The sequence below is a fragment of the Odontesthes bonariensis genome, chromosome 24 (genome assembly GCF_027942865.1).
Source record: "Odontesthes bonariensis isolate fOdoBon6 chromosome 24, fOdoBon6.hap1, whole genome shotgun sequence".
In the NCBI taxonomy this organism is placed as follows: domain Eukaryota; kingdom Metazoa; phylum Chordata; class Actinopteri; order Atheriniformes; family Atherinopsidae; genus Odontesthes; species Odontesthes bonariensis.
The window spans coordinates 2,969,682-2,993,597 of NC_134529.1; the positions used below are offsets into that span (position 1 = coordinate 2,969,682).

General features: G+C 40.7%; 1 protein-coding gene across 6 annotated transcripts in view; it reads right to left on the bottom strand.

Moving 5' to 3' along the window:
* The window catches only part of LOC142375526 (unconventional myosin-VI-like), a 145,038-nt gene that overhangs the window by 109,796 nt on the left and 11,326 nt on the right, over window positions 1–23,916 (bottom strand). For all 6 annotated transcript variants that reach the window (XM_075459576.1, XM_075459575.1, XM_075459573.1 and 3 more), the window contains exon 2: window positions 7,092–7,226. In XM_075459576.1, the coding sequence (XP_075315691.1) occupies window positions 7,092–7,208 (117 nt within the window). In that variant the 5' untranslated portion in view covers window positions 7,209–7,226. The remainder of the gene's footprint in view (window positions 1–7,091; window positions 7,227–23,916) is intronic.

Genomic DNA, 23,916 nt, shown 5'->3' on the forward strand with positions numbered 1-23,916 from the left:
TTTGTAAAAGTCTGTTGCTCACAGGCTTTTATTGTTGTAAAAGTCTGCTGCTCACAGGCTTTTATTTTGTAAAAGTCTGTTGCTCACAGGCTTTTATTTTGTAAAAGTCTGTTGCTCACAGGCTTTTATTTTGTAAAAGTCTGTTGCTCACAGGCTTTTATTTTGTAAAAGTCTGTCGCTCACAGGCTTTTATTTTGTAAAAGTCTGTTGCTCACAGGCTTTTATTTTGTAAAAGTCTGTCGCACACAGGCTTTTATTTTGTAAAAGTCTGTTGCTCACAGGCTTTTATTTTGTAAAAGTGTGTTGCTCACAGGCTTTTATTTTGTAAAAGTCTGTTGCTCACAGGCTTTTATTTTGTAAAAGTCTGTTGCTCACAGGCTTTTATTTTGTAAAAGTCTGCTGCTGTCTGCTGTGGAACAGGAAAAGAAAGTAATCGGCGGATCCACCAAACATGGAGAAGGGTACGGAACTTTTACTCGGCCATTTTCATGTTAAAGTTCTTCCAGACGGCGGAGTCGACAGAACCAAAGTCATCTGTAAACACTGCCAAGTTGAATTGTCTTCTCAGCGTAGTAGTTCCAGTCTAAAATATCACTTAAAGGCAAAACACACAACTGATAGCAGCAAGTCATTCAAGGAAACAGACAGTGGAGCGAGGCTTCTACATAAAAACTACAGAAAGATGCTGATGTTAAAAGTGTGTTTGCACAACAAATGTTATGGCACTTTCATTCATATGGCAGCACATTTAAAATAAAGCTAAATGCTAAAAGCTATACGCTACTTTTGGATTCATTTTTGGATTCTGCGTACAAATGTGATTAATCGTGATTAATCAGGGAAATCATGCGATTAATCAGATTAAATATTTTAATCATTGCCCAGGCCTAAAATATCATCTCTTTATGTAAATGATGCATTTAACTGATCTGATTGATGGTTGGCAGCATCAGTCTGGACCATCCTGAGCTTTGCATTCGCTCTCCAGGTTTAAGGAACCCACGCTGAACTAATGCATTAGTTCGTGCGTTTTGGATAGCAGGGCCTTGTGTGGGCGTGTGCGTTTTATTTCTGGGATTTTAAGGCCAGGCGCCGCCTCTCAAGGCCTCAACTAGGCCGTTTAATCTGAGCCAAGGTGACGTACAGCCGACTCATTCTTTCCAGCGGCAGCATGTTCCACACTCTGGGCCCAAAGTGGAGGGACTGAGGAGGTGACGCAAGGCGGATAATCTGGGGAGAAAAAGGTGGCGTGGAGCCAGCGAGGGGTCGGAGGGATCCTGAAAGTGACCCCAGACCCCAGCGTCTCTGCAGGCCGCAGAACGCTGTGTTTTTACTGTGTCTTTACTGCGTTTTTACTGTGTTTTCACTGCGTTTTCACTGTGTCTTTACTGCGTTTTCACTCTGTTTTCACTCTGTTTGTACTGTGTTTTCACTGTGTCTTTACTGCATCTTTACTGTGTTTTCACTCTGTTTTCACTCTGTTTTCACTGTGTCTTTACTGCGTTTTCACTGTGTCTTTACTGCGTTTTCACTGTGTCTTTACTGCGTTTTCACTGTCTTTACTGCGTTTTTCACTGCGTCTTTACTGTGTTTTCACTCTGTTTTTTCTGCGTTTTCACTGCGTCTTTACTGTTTTCACTGCGTTTTTACTCTGTTTTCACTGTGTTTTTACTCTGTTTTCACTGCGTTTTTACTCTGTTTTTACTGCGTTTTCACTGTCTTTACTGCGTTTTCACTGTCTTTACTGCGTTTTCACTGCGTCTTTACTGCGTTTTCACTGCGTCTTTACTGCGTTTTCACTGCGTCTTTACTGCGTTTTCACTGCGTCTTTACTGCGTTTTCACTGCGTCTTTACTGCGTTTTCACTGCGTCTTTACTGTTTTCAATGCGTTTTTACTCTGTTTTCACTCTATTTTCACTCTGTTTTTACTGCGTTTTCACTGTGTCTTTACTGTGTCTTTACTGCGTTTTCGCTGTGTCTTTACTGCGTTTTCGCTGTGTCTTTACTGCGTTTTCGCTGTGTCTTTACTGCGTTTTCGCTGTGTCTTTACTGCGTTTTCACTGTGTCTTTACTGCGTTTTCACTGCGTCTTTACTGCGTTTTTACTGCGTTTTCACTGTCTTTACTGCGTTTTTCACTGCGTCTTTACTGTGTTTTCACTCTGTTTTTTCTGCGTTTTCACTGCGTCTTTACTGTTTTCACTGCGTTTTTACTCTGTTTTCACTGTGTTTTTACTCTGTTTTCACTGCGTTTTTACTCTGTTTTTACTGCGTTTTCACTGTCTTTACTGCGTTTTCACTGTCTTTACTGCGTTTTCACTGCGTCTTTACTGCGTTTTCACTGCGTCTTTACTGCGTTTTCACTGCGTCTTTACTGCGTTTTCACTGCGTCTTTACTGCGTTTTCACTGCGTCTTTACTGTTTTCAATGCGTTTTTACTCTGTTTTCACTCTATTTTCACTCTGTTTTTACTGCGTTTTCACTGTGTCTTTACTGTGTCTTTACTGCGTTTTCGCTGTGTCTTTACTGCGTTTTCGCTGTGTCTTTACTGCGTTTTCGCTGTGTCTTTACTGCGTTTTCGCTGTGTCTTTACTGCGTTTTCACTGTGTCTTTACTGCGTTTTCACTGCGTCTTTACTGCGTTTTTACTGCGTTTTTACTGCGTCTTTACTGTGTCTTTACTGCGTTTTCACTGCGTTTTCACTGCGTCTTTACTGCGTTTTCACTGCGTTTTCACTCTGTTTTCACTCTGTTTTCACTCTGTTTTCACTCTGTTTTCACTGCGTTTTCACTGCGTCTTTACTGCGTTTTCACTGCGTCTTTACTGCGTTTTCACTGCGTCTTTACTGCGTTTTCACTGCGTCTTTACTGCGTCTTTGCTGTTTTCACTGCGTTTTCACTCTATTTTCACTCTATTTTCACTCTGTTTTTACTGCGTTTTCACTGCGTCTTTACTGCGTCTTTACTGTGTTTTGACTGTGTTTTCACTGTGTCTTTACTGCGTTTTTACTGTGTTTTCACTGTGTCTTTACTGCGTTTTTACTGTGTTTTCACTGTGTCTTTACTGCGTTTTCACTGCGTCTTTACTGCGTTTTCACTGTGTCTTTACTGTGTTTTCACTGTGTCTTTACTGCGTTTTCACTCTGTTTTCACTGCGTTTTTACTGTGTTTTCACTGTGTCTTTACTGCGTTTTCACTGTGTCTTTACTGCGTTTTCACTATGTCTTTACTGTGTTTTCACTGCGTTTTCACTGCGTTTTCACTGCGTTTTCACTGCGTTTTCACTGCGTCTTTACTGTGTTTTCACTGCGTTTTCACTGTGTTTTCACTGCGTCTTTACTGCGTCTTTACTGCGTTTTCACTGCGTTTTTACTGTGTTTTCACTGCGTTTTCACTGTGTCTTTACTGCGTCTTTACTGTGTTTTTACTGTGTTTTCACTGCGTTTTTACTGTGTTTTCACTCTGTTTTTACTGCGTTTTTACTGCGTTTTCACTGCGTTTTTACTGCGTTTTTACTGCGTTTTTACTGTGTTTCCTGATGGATTAACTGAGCTTGCGGCCCGATATCACCAGCATCCAGCCGTGCACCCGCTCGTTGGACAAAGACTCGGCCTTTGTGACTGATAGTATGACGGGGGGATCGTGCCCTCACCGTTTCTCAGCCGGCGTCAGACACTGGCACAAACTGGCTGCGGCCGGACAGGCCGAACATTGTTCTGCAGAGAGGCCGGAAACAGATCTGAGGAGCACGGCTGCAGCGCTTCCATGCAGGAAGCCTCCTTCATTTTAATGTATTTTAATGCTTCTTCCACTCCCTGCTGCAATGCTTTTATTTTATGTAAAGCACTTTGAATTGTTTGTACATGAAATGTACTATATAAATAAATTTGATTTGATTTGATTCATGGCCGCCTCGAGTTCACTGGTGCAGGTCATACCGAGCGAGCTCCATCATATTTTAACCCTAATCCCTGATGGGGGACATTTTTCTAGACTTGGGGTGTACTCTCTCCTCTAATTTCACACTGTAGACAGTGATACTCATCATATTTGGTCCAGTTGTGCATATTTGACTATTTTTTCGAATTTCAAACACACATTTTATACAATGCAATTTTTCATTGTGTAGAAAAAATAACTCCTTAATTTCTGAAAAGGAACATTTTTGTCCCCTTCTAAAATGATCCCCAAAATACCATATGTTAATATTTTTTTCCACTTTTTTTTTCATAAATCTTTTCTTCCACTTCAGTTCTGATCATAACTACCAAGTTTTCAATTATTTTCAAAATATTAACCCTTTAAATACTAGTGTATATGAGGTAAACACCAATTTCTGTTAAAAAAAAAAAAACACTAAAACTGCTGTATTTTCAATGTATGCAATGCAAAGTGAAATATTCTATGGGGGATTATTAGGTCTGGGATATGTCATTGATGAGCTACAACATCAGTTTTTACAGATTTTTAGTTTTTCTGCAATGGCAGATTACAGAAACGGCTCCCATAGACATCCATTATAATCTTCGAAAAAAAAAAAGTGGGAAAAAATATTAATATATGATGTTTTTAGGTCATTTTAAAAGGAGGAAAAATGTCCCTTTTCCGAAATTAAGGAGTATTTTTTATTTTTAAATCAGACATAGCAAAAAAATAAAAATCAATGTTGTTGCTGATCATTAACATATCCCAGACCATAATTATCCCCGCTCAACAATTCCACTCTGCATTCTATATATTGAAAATATAGCAGTTTTTGTGTTTGTTTTTTTTATACAGAAATTGGCATTTACATATTATAAACCAGTATTTAAAGGGTTACATTTTTGAAAATAATTGAAAACTTGGTAGTTATGATCAGAACTGAAGTGGAATAAAAGATCTACAGAAAAAAAGGCGGGAAAAAATATTCACATATGATGTTCTTAGGTCGTTTTAAAAGGGGAAAAAAATGTCCCTTTCAGAAATTAAGTGGCGGATGGCCACCAACAATTGGATTATTTTGAAAATAATTGTGATTACAATGAATTGAATTACAAATTGCCTTGAGATGACATTTGTTGTATTTGGCGCTATATAAATAAAACTGAATTGAAGTTGGTTCAGCCGGTTCTTCAGAGGCCAAAGGTCACGGAGTCGAACCATGCGACCCGAGATGTTTCCTACAATCTGAGCAACATTGGACTTGTTGCTCATGCACAATTAGCATTTCATTTCCATTTACAGGCCTTCTGTAAACATGTTTATGAGACAGTATTCAAATATATATGATTTATGATCATCCTGAACGGGACGCCTGTGACCTCCTCTGTCCAGCTGAAGGTCACCGAGGCCAGAAGAAGATCTTTAGAGGAGAGGATAACGAATAAAAGGCAGATTTAACCCTTTCAGACGGGATATTTTAGCCTTAAATCATCATTTAATTAACTTTAAAGTATTCCCAAACATCAGGATTAATTTGATCATTTCCATCTAAAGCGGGTGTAAACTGTGGCTGAATATAATAGAATAGAAATAGAAAAATACTTTATTCATCCCCCAATGGGGGAAATTCAAATTAGTCAAGTAGCTCAAAAAAATATTTATATTTACAATGATTGTACATTAACAACAACAATAATAATACCAATTATAATAGAAATATTACTACTACTACTACTACTACTACTAATAATAATAATAATAATAATAAATGACTAAATAAAAAATTAATTAATTAATTAACTAATTAATTAATTAATTTATAAAAAAAATTGAAAGCCCAACATGCATGCGAGCGTTGCTTTTCTGACAGACTGCACGACAGCAGCCGTGTTTGGAGATATTTTGCAGATATTTTGGGATATCAGGGACCAGATGAAGCTCATTTCCGAGGAGCTAGGTTCCTTAAAGTCTGCTGGAACGTGTGCCCTCCATAGAAGGAGCAAGCAGCTCCTTCAAGGGACCAGATTTATGTGGACTAACCCTTTAAATACCACGTAAACATGGCGCATCAGCGGAGCCTAAAGATCAGAGCCATGGCAACATGCAAACAGGTGGAGGAAATATCCCAGGGAGGTAATAAAGAAGCAGAGGCTCCTGAGCTTTGGGGGTTACCGCGGATACGACCTCTGAACCCCACTAAAAGCTTTGATCAGGCGTCCCGTCCGGTGGAAAAGGGACTTAACGAGGCAGAAGGAGGGGACTCATTCTGCACCTGCCGCCCGGCGGCTCTGCAGGTTAATGGTCGACTGACGGAGGCTTCAAACGCAGAAGCTTCCACTTCAGGTGAAGAGGCGCTTCAGATGATGAGCACGGAGCAGGTGAGAGCGGTTTGGGGACAGGAGGCGGAGCTAATCAGCAGGGCTGGGCCAGTTAACTCGTTATTATTTAACGCAGATAAATATTTTATCGCGCATTAACGCAGGTTTTATTTCTTATTTTAATTTTTTATTTTAAAATTGAATTTTTTTGGGCTTTTGTGCCTTTAATGGATAGGAACGTTAAGAGAAACAGGAAGCAGGGGGCAGAGAGAGGGGGAACAACACGCAGCACTGGGCCGTCCTCTGTCCATGGGGCACCTGCTCAACTCACTACGCCACGGACCACCCCTGTTTTATTATTTATTTTATCATTGTAAAAGTCTGTCGCTCACAGGCTTGTATTTTGTACTCGGCCATTTTCATTTTAAAGTTCTTCCAGACGGCGGAGTCGACAGAACCAAAGTCATCTGTAAACACTGCCAAGTTGAATTGTCTTCTCAGCGTAGTAGTTCCAGTCTAAAATATCACTTAAAGGCAAAACACACAACTGATAGCAGCAAGTCATTCAAGGAAACAGACAGTGGAGCGAGGCTTCTACATAAAAACTACAGAAAGATGCTGATGTTAAAAGTGTGTTTGCACAACAAATGTTATGGCACTTTCATTCATATGGCAGCACATTTAAAATAAAGCTAAATGCTAAAAGCTATACACTACTTTTGGATTCATTTTTGGATTCTGCGTACAAATGCGATTAATCGTGATTAATCAGGGAAATCATGTGATTAATTAGATTAAACATTTTAATCGTTGCCCAGCCCTAATAATCAGTTAACCATCAGGCGGCTCACCTTTCCCTTCTGTTTCAGAGGCTCGATGGAGAGGCTGTCGGCCCCGATGTCCACGATGGTTCCCAGCTGGAACCCGTCTGCTGGGTGGGGCGCCCACACCGGCTTCCCGTCCTCCATCGCGCCGCTCTGAAGGCTCTGGAAAACACGACACAACATGTCAGAGGCACAGTTTCTTTGGCCTTAACTGCACCCGATCGAGTGTAGGTTTCTGTTTTTATGGCTCCAGCCAGCCAGCTCGTCCCATCACATGAACCCAAAGAGGCTTAAAGCCTCATGAAAGCAGGGAAACACGATCACATAACCCTGTTATACGACCTTAACCGGTGTGCTTCCCACGTTTTTTATGTTCATCTGGTCGTTCTGATCTAATGAGGCGTTAAAACTCTTCAACGGTTCAGTTTGTAAACAGAACACTGGAAAAAATGCCCCTCCAAAAATAAGTAAAAAAAACCAACAAATAAAAGACGTTTTTGCTTGAAATAAGCAAAAAAATCTGCCAATGGAACTAGTGAAAATCGGCTTGTCCAGATTTCTTGAAATAAAATGTGATATTTAGGACTTTTGAGATAAAAGTGATCTTGAAATTAGCTTGAAAACCTCTTCAAATGTCAAAAAAAGCTTGTTTCATATGAAATCCGACTCAAAACAATTTGTTTTCAAGACTTTTAACAAGATATTCCAGATGTATTGTCTTCAAACAACTCTGGAAAAAATGCCCCTCCAAAAATAAGTAAAAAAACAACAAATAAAAGATGTTTTTGCTTGAAATAAGCCAAAAAAAATCTGCCAATGGAACTAGTGAAAATCGGCTTGTCAAGATTTCTTGAAATAAGATGTGATATTTAGGACTTTTGAGTTAAAAGTGATCTTGAAATTAGCTTAAAAACCTCTTCAAATGTAAAAAAAAGCTTGTTTCATATGATATGTGACTCAAAACAATTTGTTTTCAAGACTTTTTCATTTAGCAAGATATTCCAGATGTATTATATCTGGCTAAAATGGTACTTGTTAGGCAGTTGTGTCTTATATTAAGTGTAATTAGACAAATATACTTGGAAAGACTTTGATGTTTTCCAGTGAAAGCGGAGCAGTCAGATTCACCAAAGTGTTACCGAGTCAAAGCGGCGGCCGATCGGGTTACCGTGGAGACGGTAAACCTGCTGCTCGCCGCCTCTGCCGGCACAAAACACACAAAAGTTCCCGTTCAGGTGGCTCTGCTTTGTAATTCCATCTCATCCCAGGATGGAAAAAAGAATTAATATTCAACCTAAAGACTCGCTGTCCTCCTGAAGTCTGACTTTAAAAGAGTTAAAAACTTTAAAACTCCTCTAACTTTATGTGAAATGGGTCCATTCGTCTGACTGGCGAGCTTCTCCCAGCACCAGAGACAGCTGCAGCCTTCAGCTAAATCCAGTTTAAATCATGAATCCCATCCTTTGTTCGGGGATTTTAAGCTTCTTCTTCCATCTGGACGAAGGTTTTCAGCCCCGAAAGCTTTGCTGTAGCTGAGCTGCACCGTTTTATTTAGTTTGTACTCTGGCTTTGTTGTTTTTAAACTTCAAAGATTATATATTTGTTGTTGTTGGCTGACATAATTGTAGATTATGTCACCAAATGGAGACATTTTTAAATCCAGGTTAAAAACATTTCTTTTCTCATGTGTCTATGCATGAAATCTGCACGATATCTTTGAACTCATCTGGACTGTTGCTTGTTTTTAAATTCATTTAAATGATTTTATTTGTTTCTCTTTATATTCTTTTATGTATTTTAATGCTTCTTCCACTCCCTGCTGCAATGCTTTTATTTTATGTAAAGCACTTTGAATTGTTTGTACATGAAATGTGCTACAAATAAATTTGATTTGGATAATTAATGCATTTCCTGATTTGTGGATCTGTTGTTAATGACATATTCATATTCTTGTTCTGCTCGACCTAACCGCTGCTTTCGATACAGTTTACCACAATATTTTACCATCTCGTTTACAGACCCAACTTGGTTTTAGTGGTACCGCATTAAAATGGTTTAGGTCTTATTTGTCAGACAGAACCACGTCTGTAAACTCAGCTGGTTCTGAATCTTCCACTGATCCTCGACTTTATGGGGTTCCACAGGGCTCAACCCTCGGCCCCCTGCTTTTTTTCCTCTTTATTTGCTTTCTGGGTTCAATACTCAGAAAGCACGGGATCTCCTTTCATTGTTATGCTGACGACAGTCAAATATACATGCCACTAAAAAAAGGAGCCTTATCGATCAAGCCCCTACTTCTATGTATGAAGACATTAAGGCCTGGATGGCTTTAAATGTCCTACATTTTAACGACAAGAAAACAGAAGTGATTTGTCTTCTGCTGGTTTCTGAAGCTTTAACTGGTTTCATCTCAGACCTTCTGCTGGTTTCTGAAGCTTTAACTGGTTTCATCTCAGATCTGCTGCTGGTTTCTGAACCTTTAACTGGTTTCATCTCAGACCTTCTGCTGGTTTCTGAAGCTTTAACTGGTTTCATCTCAGATCTGCTGCTGGTTTCTGAAGCTTTAACTGGTTTCTGAAGCTTTAACTGGTTTCATCTCAGATCTGCTGCTGGTTTCTGAAGCTTTAACTGGTTTCTGAAGCTTTAACTGGTTTCATCTCAGATCTGCTGCTGGTTTCTGAACCTTTAACTGGTTTCTGAACCTTTAACTGGTTTCATCTCAGATCTTCTGCTGGTTTCTGAAGCTTTAACTGGTTTCTGAACCTTTAACTGGTTTCATCTCAGATCTGCTGCTGGTTTCTGAAGCTTTAACTGGTTTCATCTCAGATCTGCTGCTGGTTTCTGAAGCTTTAACTGGTTTCATCTCAGATCTGCTGCTGGTTTCTGAAGCTTTAACTGGTTTCATCTCAGATCTGCTGCTGGTTTCTGAAGCTTTAACTGGTTTCATCTCAGATCTGCTGCTGGTTTCTGAACCTTTAACTGGTTTCATCTCAGACCTTCTGCTGGTTTCTGAAGCTTTAACTGGTTTCATCTCAGATCTGCTGCTGGTTTCTGAACCTTTAACTGGTTTCATCTCAGATCTGCTGCTGGTTTCTGAAGCTTTAACTGGTTTCATCTCAGATCTGCTGCTGGTTTCTGAACCTTTAACTGGTTTCATCTCAGATCTGCTGCTGGTTTCTGAAGCTTTAACTGGTTTCTGAACCTTTAACTGGTTTCATCTCAGATCTTCTGCTGGTTTCTGAAGCTTTAACTGGTTTCTGAACCTTTAACTGGTTTCATCTCAGATCTGCTGCTGGTTTCTGAAGCTTTAACTGGTTTCATCTCAGATCTGCTGCTGGTTTCTGAAGCTTTAACTGGTTTCATCTCAGATCTGCTGCTGGTTTCTGAACCTTTAACTGGTTTCTGAACCTTTAACTGGTTTCTGAACCTTTAACTGGTTTCATCTCAGATCTGCTGCTGGTTTCTGAAGCTTTAACTGGTTTCTGAACCTTTAACTGGTTTCTGAAGCTTTAACTGGTTTCATCTCAGATCTGCTGCTGGTTTCTGAACCTTTAACTGGTTTCTGAACCTTTAACTGGTTTCTGAACCTTTAACTGGTTTCATCTCAGATCTGCTGCTGGTTTCTGAACCTTTAACTGGTTTCTGAACCTTTAACTGGTTTCATCTCAGATCTGCTGCTGGTTTCTGAAGCTTTAACTGGTTTCTGAACCTTTAACTGGTTTCATCTCAGATCTGCTGCTGGTTTCTGAAGCTTTAACTGGTTTCATCTCAGATCTGCTGCTGGTTTCTGAACCTTTAACTGGTTTCATCTCAGATCTTCTGCTGGTTTCTGAAGCTTTAACTGGTTTCTTCTCAGATCTTCTGCTGGTTTCTGAAGCTTTAACTGGTTTCTTCTCAGATCTGCTGCTGGTTTATGAAGCTTTGACTGGTTTCTGAAGCTTTAACTGGTTTAATTTCAGATCTGCTGCTGGTTTCTGAGCTTTAACTGGTTTCTGAAGCTTTAACTGGTTTCATCTCAGATCTGCTGCTGGTTTATGAACCTTCAGGAACAGAATTGCTTTCTGTCCTCAGAGTTAAAACCAAACATGGAGAAGCTGCTTTCTGTTTTTATGGATCATAAATGAGGAACAAACTCCCTGAAAACTGCAGGTCTGAACCAACTTTTCTTCCTTTAAATCGAACCCGAGCCAGAACAGCACCAGCATGGAGCAACACGACCCTTAAATGTGAACCAGTGAGTCACTGGGCGGTGACTTGGCTGAGGTTTCCATCCACACTGCTGCTCCTGCCAAGCTGCCAACTTAACAACAGAACAGTTTTCTGCCTTCCAATAATTACCCCTCCACAGTGCAGCACTTAAACCCTAACGAGATCAATTAAGCATATTAAACCTTTACCGTCTTTAGAGAACAACGACCTCTTTTATCAGAGCAGCTCCTGTAACCGGAGAGGAGCAGGTTTGATCCCTGCAGGTGTTCACTGTGGCGACACAGAGTTTGGATGCACATTTACGTGTCGTGTGGAGGTCATGGAAGCTGCCAGTATCGAGCAGGGCAACAGCAAACACATTCATCTCTTCCTGCTATATTCACCGCATCGCTCAGCAAACATTACTCTGAATAGAAAGGCTCGACACGCCGACGCTTCAGTGTTAATAATTCACAAAACTCCACTATTTCTCAGTTGGTTTACAGTAAACATACGGAGACGCATGCATTGTGTGGTGTTTACACAGAGTTTAACGCTCCTAACCTGCTAATCTTCCTCATCAGGGACCTGCAGGTGTGGCTTCATCCCAAAAATAACAGTTTACACGATAAAGTGCTCATTTAGGCTTAAATACAGTCGGAAAGCTTCACGAGCACAACTGATTAACTAACAGTTTCTTCAGAGTTCAAACAGAGACTTAAAGGGACAGTTTGCCTCTTTTGACATGAAGCTGTGTAACATCCCATATCAGCAACATCATTTCTGAACATCTTCTTACCCCCTGCTGCGTCCTGTGAGCAGAGTTCCAGCCTCGTTTTGGTGTTGATGAAGGTAGTCCGGCTAGTTGGCTGGGGTTTAAAAAATAAAGCGTTTTGCTTCTCAAAACAATATGCGTTCAACAGAGTAATACATTTGCATCACAAAATCATTCTCCAGGAAAAAGTCAGCAGCAGGCAGTGATACGAAGGGAGAGAAAATAGGGCCAAGAGATTGTGAGGTCTGACTTTTACATTACATTACTTATATGTTTTTATATTTTTTTATATTTGCACTCTTTGCACTGTTTTGGTGGCTTTGAATTTCGTTATACCACGTATGATGACAATAAAGGCATTCTGATTCTGATAACCACGACGAGGAAAATCCTAAACCTCACCAAGCCAATTTGCTCCTAAACCAAACCAAACAACCAAGAAGAGCAGCGATTCCCACATTAAACAACCTGCCGTCTTTTTGCGTTCTGGAACCTCAATCTTTCACTGGTTGTCAGAACATTTCTGTTAGAAGCTGCAGCTTTCTGGACAAAGTGGAGGAAAAAAAGCTGGAAATACTTCAGTCAACTCAGAGTGTTTCAGACCTGTAGGTCAGTACAGCGTCAGAGGCCCATTTAAACATTTAAAACTTTGACAGGACACCTTTATTTAAGACCTTCGTTTCACCCTGAGCCTCTAAATAAGAGATACTCACTGTGCGGATCCTCAAGCTCTAACTGGCAGCTCGCACTCGCATAGTAGCTTATAGCAATATGGTAACAATAACAATGCATTTCTTCAAATAACACACAGCGAATACTGCACAGTGTTAAATATTTTTATTAAGTATTAATTAAGGCTTAATGGTGTTTCCTAAAGGGGGCACAATGTTAAACCTGGCAACGCAGCCCGCTTAAACCACAGAGCACGCTAGCTCGTTTAGCCAGCGTGAGATGCAGGCACAATGGATCGGTTTTTAATTAAAAAAGGGCAAAAAACAGCACAGAAACCATGCTCATCCTGAATGTCTCACTATGATTACAACAACAAACTACAAATACAACATGAAGAAAGTCGAGCACATGCACGCCAGCTTCCACTCATCCCAGTATTAAGGGAAATGTGGGCTGAACTGAAAATGTATTGGCTGTGTTGATGTTTTAGATGTAGAAATGCATATTTGCAAAAGGGGACTTTAGTATGTTGTGGTAAAAGTGGCTCTAACCTTGATTTTGCTGCCAATGTGGCTCGTAAAAAAAAAAAAAATAGTGAGTATCTCTGGTTTAGATGAGTAGAAACCTCCAGAAGGAGCCTTCAGACCAAAGCCAGCAGGTTTAGGAACAGCTGTTTCCCTCCTGAACCCAAACCAGAACCTTCACACAGTTTCAAGCTAGCTACAACGAGGGTAGGTTCACTTCCTGTTTTCAAAACAAAAGCACCAATTGTATCGTAATGGCTTTCCCTGTGATAAAAGGCAACGGGTATTTTATTTTGTGAAAATAACAGGAAGTGCGTTAGCTCACTGCGGCTAGCTTTAGTAGCGCCGAATTCGTGGGAACAAAATTGTAAACAGCCGGTATTTTGTCAGGTTTTCAACACGTTGGGGATCTAAACGACTACTTTCTCAGCTGAAAATGTTTCAAATGTTGCTAAAGTTTACAGAGTTTAGAGCTTAAGGGAAATCAGCTTCAGGCCGGCTGATTTCAGCTCGGGCAGGAGCGAAATGCATTGTGGGTAAACGCTCTGCATACTGTCTGATCGATGAGTATGCAGTATGTAGCATGTAGCATGTAGTATGGAAGTATGTAGCATGTAGCATGTAGTATGGAAGTATGGAAGTATGTAGCATGTAGTATGGAAGTATGGAAGTATGTAGCATGTAGTATGGAAGTATTTAGCATGTAGCATGTAGTATGGAAGTATTTAGCATGTAGCATGTAGTATGGAAGTATTTAGCATGTAGCATGTAGCATGCGGTTTTGAACACAGCCAATAACTGCACTCTATCCAACCTTCATTACACGAGTCATTGTTACAGTAAGTCCACAGCTCTCCAACTGTATACATATTTAATGCACCTGATACATCTGCTCACTGTTCGTCCATATTTAAACAGCACATCGGTACACTTGTCTGTTCCACATCTGTATATGAATGCTGATTCATTCCCATTGATTTTCTGCAGCTAAACTGCTCCCACAGCTCCAGAAACTGCACAGAACTGCTCTTACTGACTTCTAGAAACTGTATGAACAGCACTTAATGCACTTCTGATTAGATGCTAAACTGTATTTATACATGTGCAATGACAATAAAGTTTAATCAAACTTAATCTCATTTAATAATCATTTCCCACCGTGAATAACTTCAACAACCTGCAGTTTTCTCAGGCTGGAAACAGTCTGAATCTGCGAGTTATGAGAACTCTGATCGTTAGACGCTCGCCGATGGACTCAAGCACAAAAACACAAGATTAAACCTGCACACACATGCACACGTGCACACGCACACACACTGTAACAGCTGCAGGGCGTTGAAACTGTGTTGAGCAACAGCGACTGAAACAGGCCGGTTGGAAGATGAAAGAATCGATGTGGAATATTCCAGTTATCGTTGCTCGTGTCTGAACTGGGCTGCTGTTATTTATAGTGAGAGTTCACACAGAGTCACAGATAAAACACTATTTATAACACGTTTAATTTTTACTGCTCATTAGATTTAGAATTTAAATCCATAACCACGCTAGCACGGGTCCATTTCAGGTCAGAATTACAAACATTTGAAGCCTGAATTAGAAGAAAAAGCTGCTTTTCTTTGCCTTACGTCACAATAAACTGAAAAGTTTTCTCACAGCAGCACTTTGGATCCGATTAATAGTTCATATACGCAGAAATATTTCCTTTAAATGACTCGTTTTCTTGTTTTATCCGGACAGATTAATACATTTAAAAGACAAACTAACCTTAGATCCAAGAGTTTAGTTTGTTCATCAACAACAAACCCTCTTATTTAAATCTCTAATCACCAGATCCCTTATCTGAATGATCCTGAAATGCTGCAGGATCCAACATAAAAGGCTTAAAATGTGCTGAAATTACATGAGATGATGCAGTTAAAGATCATTTTCATTATTCATCCCTCTGCTGATTACTGTGTCCATTTGATCTGAAAATAATGAAAAATCCACCTGATCCAGAACCCAGATCCACACATTCAGACGTCCCCTTTAGTCCGAACAACAAGCTGAAACCCAGAAATATTCAGATTATCACGCGTGTGATGCAGAGAATCAGCTGGAACCAGCTGATTGGTGCAGTTTAACACTCTGAAAGTGCATCAAACACTTCATTAACTGGTCATTTCAGCTCTAAAGATGGTGAATTAAATCATGCTGAGCCCTCCTGTTGTTGGCCGAGCTCAGATCCCCACCAACAGCTCTCAGCGGCAGGCCGAGCGCAGCCTCCAGTGCAGCACTCATCATCCCGTTAATGCGTTTTCTGCTGAAAGGGTGCAGTCTATTTCCAGCTGCTGCCCTAAATGTTCCCATCCCGCATGCGTCTAACCCGGATGCAGCAGCTGGAGGACGCCGACATCCTCAGAAGCAGCTGCAGCCGAGGGCTGAACGTCTTACCGAGGACTCGCATGTACGCAGACGATGCACCGAAGTACCAGAGAGTGAAGAAAGACGAGAAACGGCGCGTATTCGTCCTCTTTAGTCTCATTTAAATAAAACTGAGTGAGCCAGAGTCCAGCTACAGGATTAAAAACACTGATATTCACCTGCTTCCTTTAAAAAACACGGATAAAAGCTGAAAATTATCACAAATCTGCACGAATGTCAGACAGTTTCTGAGCTCCAGATGAATAAAAACAGCCGATCCTCACAGCTGAGAAGCTCCGACAGCAACTTTAAGGCCAATTAAATTGGTTTTTCCTCCGATTATCACAGCTTTAAATACTTTGAATGAAATGTATTCATAAAAAACACCTCAGTTAAAAGGAAAGATGTACACACCTGCGTTAAAGATAGAGTGATAAACTGCAGATGAAACCACCCAAATGAACACGTATCTTTGGTTTTCTTTCGGTGGAAACTGGGCTGAACGCAGCCAAACGAGCTCCCTGTGGAGCGTTTTCACTTTGGTGGCATTCGCACCGCAGACAGGAGTCCAAACTGTGTAGAAAACTGGGTCCAAATGGGGTCCAAACGGAGTCCAAACGGAGTCCAAACGGAGTCCAAACTGGGTCCAAACTGGGTCCAAACTGGGTCCAAACTGGGTCCAAACTGGGTCCAAACTGGGTCCAAACGGAGTCCAAACGGAGTCCAAACGGAGTCCAAACGGAGTCCAAACTGGGTCCAAACTGGGTCCAAACTGGGTCCAAACGGAGTCCAAACTGGGTCCAAACTGGGTCCAAACGGAGTCCAAACTGTGTCCAAACTGGGTCCAAACGGAGTCCAAACGGAGTCCAAACGGAGTCCAAACTGGGTCCAAATTGAGTCCAAATTGAGTCCAAATTGAGTCCAAACTGAGTCCAAACTGTGTCCAAACTGAGTCCAAACTGAGTCCAAACTGAGTCCAAACTGAGTCCAAATTGAGTCCAAATTGAGTCCAAACTGAGTCCAAACTGAGTCCAAACTGAGTCCAAACTGAGTCCAAATTGAGTCCAAACTGAGTCCAAACTGAGTCCAAACTGAGTCCAAACTGAGTCCAAACTGAGTCCAAACGGAGTCCAAACTGAGTCCAAACTGAGTCCAAACTGAGTCCAAACTGAGTCCAAACTCGGTCCAAACGGAGTCCAAACTGAGTCCAAACTGAGTCCAAACGGGGTCGTTTTGTTCATCAACACCAGCTGAACGTAATAAGAAATGAGTGTTGACTGAAAAGGTTTCTGTGGTGACCTCAAAGGCTCGGACACACCTGTCCTCCACAACAAAGAGCTTCAGTGTCGGGCTGCAGGCTGAATGTCTCTAAGAGTTTCCATATTCAAACATGTTAAATAGCCGTCTGTTGTTTGCTCTGCAGAGAGCGACCGCAGCGCCGTGGTTAATGGACGGGGAGACGGTCATCCTGACAGAGCTGCAAAGGAAACCCTCTGATTCACTCAGCGGGGTCACATGGCACTGAAAGGATCGGATTATTGGCTAAATTACAATCAGACTGAGTTATTAAAGGGTAATTCTCCTTGGATATGTGGCGGTGAATGAATGGGATCAGAGGCACAAAGCGTGTCATACCCCGGTATGATAGGTGGCGCTGTACCCATTCCAGCTGTTGCTAATAGAGCCACTTCCTGTTGACCTCTTCACCACCAACAACAACAACAAACTCAGGCATTGGAGAAAGATCTCGGGGTCTTAATCCGATCCTTAGTCAGATTAAGGTGTCTACGTGCACTTAATAACTCAGTCTGATTGTAATTTAGCCAATAATCCGATCCACACTCAACTTCTCCTTTTAAAACAAATATATCTCCTCGTTTAACCCAAAACAATAGTGTTGGTCTGCAGAGAGTCGATGTGTTTCCATCCAAATATACCACCAATTCTATTAAAAATGTTGACGTATTAACATTTTGACTCATTGTTAAGGCCCGTCACTCGAGTTTTTTTTCTTTTCTTTCGCGTTACGAGAGTAATTTTTTAAACAAACAAAAAGGGAAAATGCTTCTCAAATGTGTTAAAAATGTGAATAACGACTTAATATTTGTGGGTTTATCTCAGTTTTCAACAAAGAGGAACTCAACTGGCCATAAAACAGCATCTGAACTGGGTTCTTGTGAGATAATAAAGTGATTATTACAGAAAAACATTTTATTTCAGGACTGTACGTCCCCGTTTTCAGATGTTGAGCCTGAAATGTGTGAATCCTACAAAGCTGAAGGACATGTCTGTTAGCTAGAGCGTCCTCTTTAGTCTCATTTAAATCAACAAACTGAGTGAGCCAGAGTCCTGCTACAGGATTAAAAACACCGATATTCACCTGCTTCCTTTAAAAAACACGGATAAAAGCTGGAAATTATCACAAATCTGCACCAATGTCAGACAGTTTCTGAGCTCCAGATGAATAAAAACAGCAGATCCTCACAGCTGAGAAGCTCCGACAGCAACTTTAAGACCAATTGAATTGGTTTTTCCTGATTATCACAGCTTTAAATCACCTAAAAACTGGATTATTGTCACTGCTTGTCCTTCAGTATCTTTTTTAAAGTAATTTTTAACCAAACTAAAGGGAAAATGCTTCTGAAATGTGTTAAAAATGTGAAGAACAACTTAATATTTGTGGGTTTATCTCAGTTTTCAACAAAGAGGAACTCAACTGGCCATAAAACAGCATCTGAACTGGGTTTTTGTGAGATAATAAAGTGATTATTACAGAAAAACAAACAGAAAGAGCATTTATTTGTGAGCTAAAGCTTTGGGCTCCTCGTTTAAAGAACAACCAAAGCTGTAGAAATGTAAAACCCGTCTTTATTAAACCAGGGAGCATCACTTCAGCCCAGGCTTTGCAGAGAAAGATGGAGCATCAGTTCTCATTATGTCATCTGTGTCGTCTCTCAGAGCCGCAGCAGCTGCTGCTTTGTGCGCTCTGAGTGGTCGACACGTTTCACAGGAAGTGGCGTCCGAGCCGGCCTGCAGTTATGCGTGTCGACCCACTCCTGCGCTGACAAACGGCCGATTGTTGGGTCTGCGGCGGCGCTCACTGAGGACTCGCTGTGGCGCCCGCTCGGGCCGCTCACGTGTTCAGGGACGAGCTGCCCAGAGGCGTCAGGATGAGAGGCCGAACACAGCTGGATGGAAACCACTGAAACCACTGAGCAGAGGCCTTAAAGCTAACAGCAGCCGCAGAAAAGCACTTTAAGGACGACTAATACGACAAGAAAGAGACGTTAAATATCTGTATGTCACGTCAGTGGTGAGATCTGACGAATAAAAACGGATATTCTGATAAATTAACTGTTTCTTTTGTGTTTGAACCTCATCCAAAGCAAAAAAAACTAGGGCTGGGTGAGTTAACTCGTTATTAACTCAATTATTTAACGTCAATAAATATTTTATCTCTTATTAACACAGGTTTTATTATTTATTTTATTATTGTAAAAGTCTGCTGCTCACAGGCTTTTATTTTGTAAGTCTGTTGCTCACAGGCTTTTATTTTGTAAAATTCTGTTGCTCACAGGCTTTTATTTTGTAAAAGTCTGCTGCTCACAGGCTTTTATTTTGTAAAAGTCTGTTGCTCACAGGCTTTTATTTTGTAAAAGTCGTTTGCTCACAGGCTTTTATTTTGTAAAAGTCTGTTGCTCACAGGCTTTTATTTTGTAAAAGTCTGCTGCTGTCTGCTGTGGAACAGGAAAAGAAAGTAATCGGCGGATCCACCAAACATGGAGAAGGGTACGGAACTTTTACTCGGCCATTTTCATGTTAAAGTTCTTCCAGACGGCGGAGTCGACAGAACCAAAGTCATCTGTAAACACAGCCAAGTTGAATTGTCTTCTCAGCGTAGTAGTTCCAGTCTAAAATATCACTTAAAGGCAAAACACACAACTGATAGCAGCAAGTCATTCAAGGAAACAGACAGTGGAGCGAGGCTTCTACATAAAAACTACAGAAAGATGCTGATGTTAAAAGTGTGTTTGCACAACAAATGTTATGGCACTTTCATTCATATGGCAGCACATTTAAAATAAAGCTAAATGCTAAAAGCTATACACTACTTTTGGATTCATTTCGGGATTCTGCGTACAAATGCGATTAATCGTGATTAATCAGGGAAATCATGTGATTAATTAGATTAAACATTTTAATCGTTGCCCGGCCCTAAAAAAAAAAAAAAAACTCTTTAGAAAGTGAAGATTTGTTCAGAAATGGAGTCTTTAGGGTCGTTTCTGCACATCTACTCCATCACATTCCTGCTTAAATTAGAGCTTAATTCACTTTGAAGGACGCTGATGAGCCAACAGAGACCAGCGTACCTCCAGCTTTAAATCCATCATGACATCACAGATGGGAAAGAATCTCGCCTCACTGTCTGAAATGTCTCATCTTTATCATAACGATGCAATTTACGGTTAAAAAAAGCTTCACGCTTCCTCCTCCAAATAAATTAACATCTGAACTGGGGTTTTGTGAGATAATAAAGTCATTATTACAGAAAAACATTTTATTTCAGGACTGTATGTCACCGTTTTCAGATGTTGAGCCTGAAATGTTTAAATCTTGCCAAACGGAGTGAGCCAGAGTCCTGCTTCAGGATTAAAAACACTGATATTCACCTGCTTCCTTTAAAAAACACGGATAAAAGCTGGAAATTATCACAAATCTGCACAAATATCAGACAGTTTCTGAGCTGCAGATGAATAAAAACAGCAGATCCTCACAGCTGAGAAGCTCCGACAGCAACTTTAAGGCCAATTAAATTGGTTTTTCCTGATTATCACAGCTTTAATCACCTAAAAACTGGATTATTGTCACTGCTTGTCCTTCAGAATCTTTTTTTAAAGTGATTTTTTAACCAAACTTAAGGGAAAATGCTTCTGAAATGTGTTAAAAATGTGAATAACGACTTAATATTTGTGGGTTTATCTCAGTTTTCAACAAAGAGGAACTCAACTGGCCATAAAACAGCATCTGAACTGGGTTTTTTTGTGAGAAAATAAAGTGATTATTACAGAAAAACATGGATTTATTTCAGATGTGCGATATCTTCCCAAGCTGAAGGACTCATCTGTTAGCTAAAGCGTCTTCTTTAGTCTCATTTAAATAAAACTGAGTGAGCTTCAGGATTAAAAACACTGATATTCACCTGCTTCCTTTAAAAAACACGGATAAAAGCTGGAAATTATCACAAATCTGCACAAATGTCAGACAGTTTCTGAGCTCCAGATGAATAAAAACAGAGACAGCAACTTTAAGGCCAATTAAATTGGTTTTTCCTGCGATTATCACAGCTTTAATCACCTAAAAACTGGATTATTGTCACTGCTTGTCCTTCAGAATCTTTTTTTAAAGTGATTTTTTAACCAAACTTAAGGGAAAATGCTTCTGAAATGTGTTAAAAATGTGAATAACGACTTAATATTTGTGGGTTTATCTCAGTTTTCAACAAAGAGGAACTCAACTGGCCATAAAACAGCATCTGAACTGGGTTTTTGTGAGACAATAAATGTCTGAAATGTCTCATCTTTATCAAAACGATGCCATTTACGGTTAAAAAAGCTTCACGCTTCCTCCTCCAAAGTCCCGCCCTGTCAATCATCTACTGAATCCGCCTGATCGGGCATGATGTCCCGCCCCCACGGGGAAGATTACGAGCGATTACGAGCGGAGGAACGGGTTAAAACGAGGCTGTGCGACAGAGAGATGAAGGAGAACCCATCCCATTGTCCTTTCCGTCTTTGTTTCTGTGCAACGCTCTCTGCGCCCTTTGAAGCGACTGGCAGGCTGCGGCCGCACCCACGGGCCAGGCAGGCCTGAACAGGGAGTAATAAAGAGCAGGGCGTGGGTCAGCAGGCAGAAACAACCGCAGATCCACGGGCTGTAAAACCTCCTGAGAACAGACCTTCAACCTTTTTACAGCAGAAGCCTTAAAACACGGGAGGTCTGCGTCAGACTTTCAGCGCACGCACGGACTTTCTAAAGTGCTGATCTGGGACAAACTTCCTGTAAATCCAGGTTAAACATTGGCCAGAGTCATCCTCCTGGAGTTGAAGTCTAACTCTGATGATAAAAAAAAAGTGCAGCCGGCAGCTGAAGGTTGTTCATTACACAAAGAGGCAAAGTGCAGACGCCTCGCCGCTGCTTTACTGGTGGAACTGGTACCAGAACCACGGAGAACCCGTCCCAGCGCTCACCTACGGGTCACCAAACCGCGAAACTAAACCACTTCACCCACTGAACGGGTCATGTGATCCACAGCGGCCTTTTTATCTGACCAGGAGCAGCTTCAAAGCTCATTTTAAGCATAATTAATTCCTCTTTAAACCAATTTGAGTCTGTAAAATCATTAAGATGGCTCCATTTTCTAATATTACTTAACCTTGTAGCACCCACAGTTGCAGATATGCAACTGCCAATAAACCGAAAATATTGCTTTATTCCCACCCATTTTTACATAAAATGTAATGTAAAAAAAATATTACACATGAATATAAATAATGTATGTAAATTTAAAAAAATCAAATAATGTAATGTAAATAAAAATACAACGTTAATAAATAATGTAAATAAATAAAAAGCTTGTTGCATATCTGCAACTGTGGCACAATGGCTGAAAGATAGTTTCATTTATTCGTGTTTTAATTTTATTCAGGTGTATCTATTTATAGTTACCTGTTACTAAAACCTTATTATTATTCTGTGTGTTTAAAAAAAAAAAAAAAGAAAAAGATAAATCTTATGTAACCTTACCAATAAGTCCCTTTCTTTTTCTCGATAAAAAGATTAAAAAAAACATTTCATCTCGTTTGTGTGGGAGTGAGTTTCTGTTTGGAGCTCGATGAGAAGAAGAAAAGTTAACATCATCATCTGAAGGAGGAGAAATATCCATTAATCCATCATCTTCCTCTCATCTGAGGTCAGAACCAGCAGGGAAACCCAGACATTAAAGGGACAGTTCGCCTCTTTTGACATACGAAGGCAGAGAAAATAGGGCCAAGAGATTGTGAGGTCTGACTTTTTCCTGGAGAACCATTTTGTGATGCAAAAACCAGCACATGTAGACTGGATGGAGAAATCCCCCCATGTCCCCCTCAGTACCCCCCCCCTCTGAGGGTAAAAGTCGTCATGTTTTCTGTTTAAGAACCAGAAGATAAAGAGTCTGAGCTCCTGATAACAGCAGCCGGAGAGTTTCCTTTGACTTCCAGATAAAAACAGACCAAAAGCGACTCATAAGTTTGTCTTTTTTCTCATGATGTCATCACTTCCTCGCTGACCGAGACCCCCAAAGGGCCCGGCTGGACCTCGGCTCCATGGAGACACGGAGACAATAAGCTTCTCCAGTGACTCTTCAGCGATGTCGTGATGTTGCATAACGGGTGTCATGGCAACCGAATGCCGGGGTACAGCAGCAGCTAAATATAAACAGAGGAAAAAGGCCGCCGCCATGCGAGCGCCACGGATAAAGAAGGGAAAACCGGACACAAATCAGCTGATTCAACTCAGAGTGGATCGATTCAGGAAAGTAGAAAAAGGTTTTTCCATCTGCTGGACCCGCAGCAGCTCAGCCCAGAGGATCTATTGCACGGGGGTCAAACTCAGTTTCACATCAGCATAGTCGTTGCCCTCAAAGGGCCGGATGTAAATTATAAATGTAACTACTCCTTAATGTTAAATAGCTCTTAATTTATGACTTATTCAAGTTACAAATATTACATTTACATTTGCATAGATGTAAAAAATATATATGTTTGCTTGTTGCTCTGTTATTATATCATAAATCCTTTTAAATTTTCAGGTTATGAAACCCACATCAACTCCATCCAACTTGAAATATCAAAGCTAGCTTTTACTGCCGCGTTGTGCTTCCGATCTTTCTTGAAAAAGAAACATTTTTCTCTTCCTGGACATTTTGGGATCATCATTTGTATTTCCCAATTCCACTTGTTGGGAAAATCGCATCGATTCGGAAACATTGCAGTCCAGTGGCGGGATGCCGTCACTTTGCGCGTAACATAATCGGCATGCATTGTGGGAAATGTAGTTTTTGGTCACTGCACGTATTTGACTTCAATCAGACCCTTTAAGCTCTGGCGGGCCACATTTGGCCCGCGGGCCTGGAGTTTGACACATAGGATTTATTGGTTCGTCAGTAAAAAGTAAAAACGATTAAATGATTATTTCACGGCGCTCTGAGCCTTCGGGAACAGTCGAATTAATTTCTGTCGGCTCTGAACAG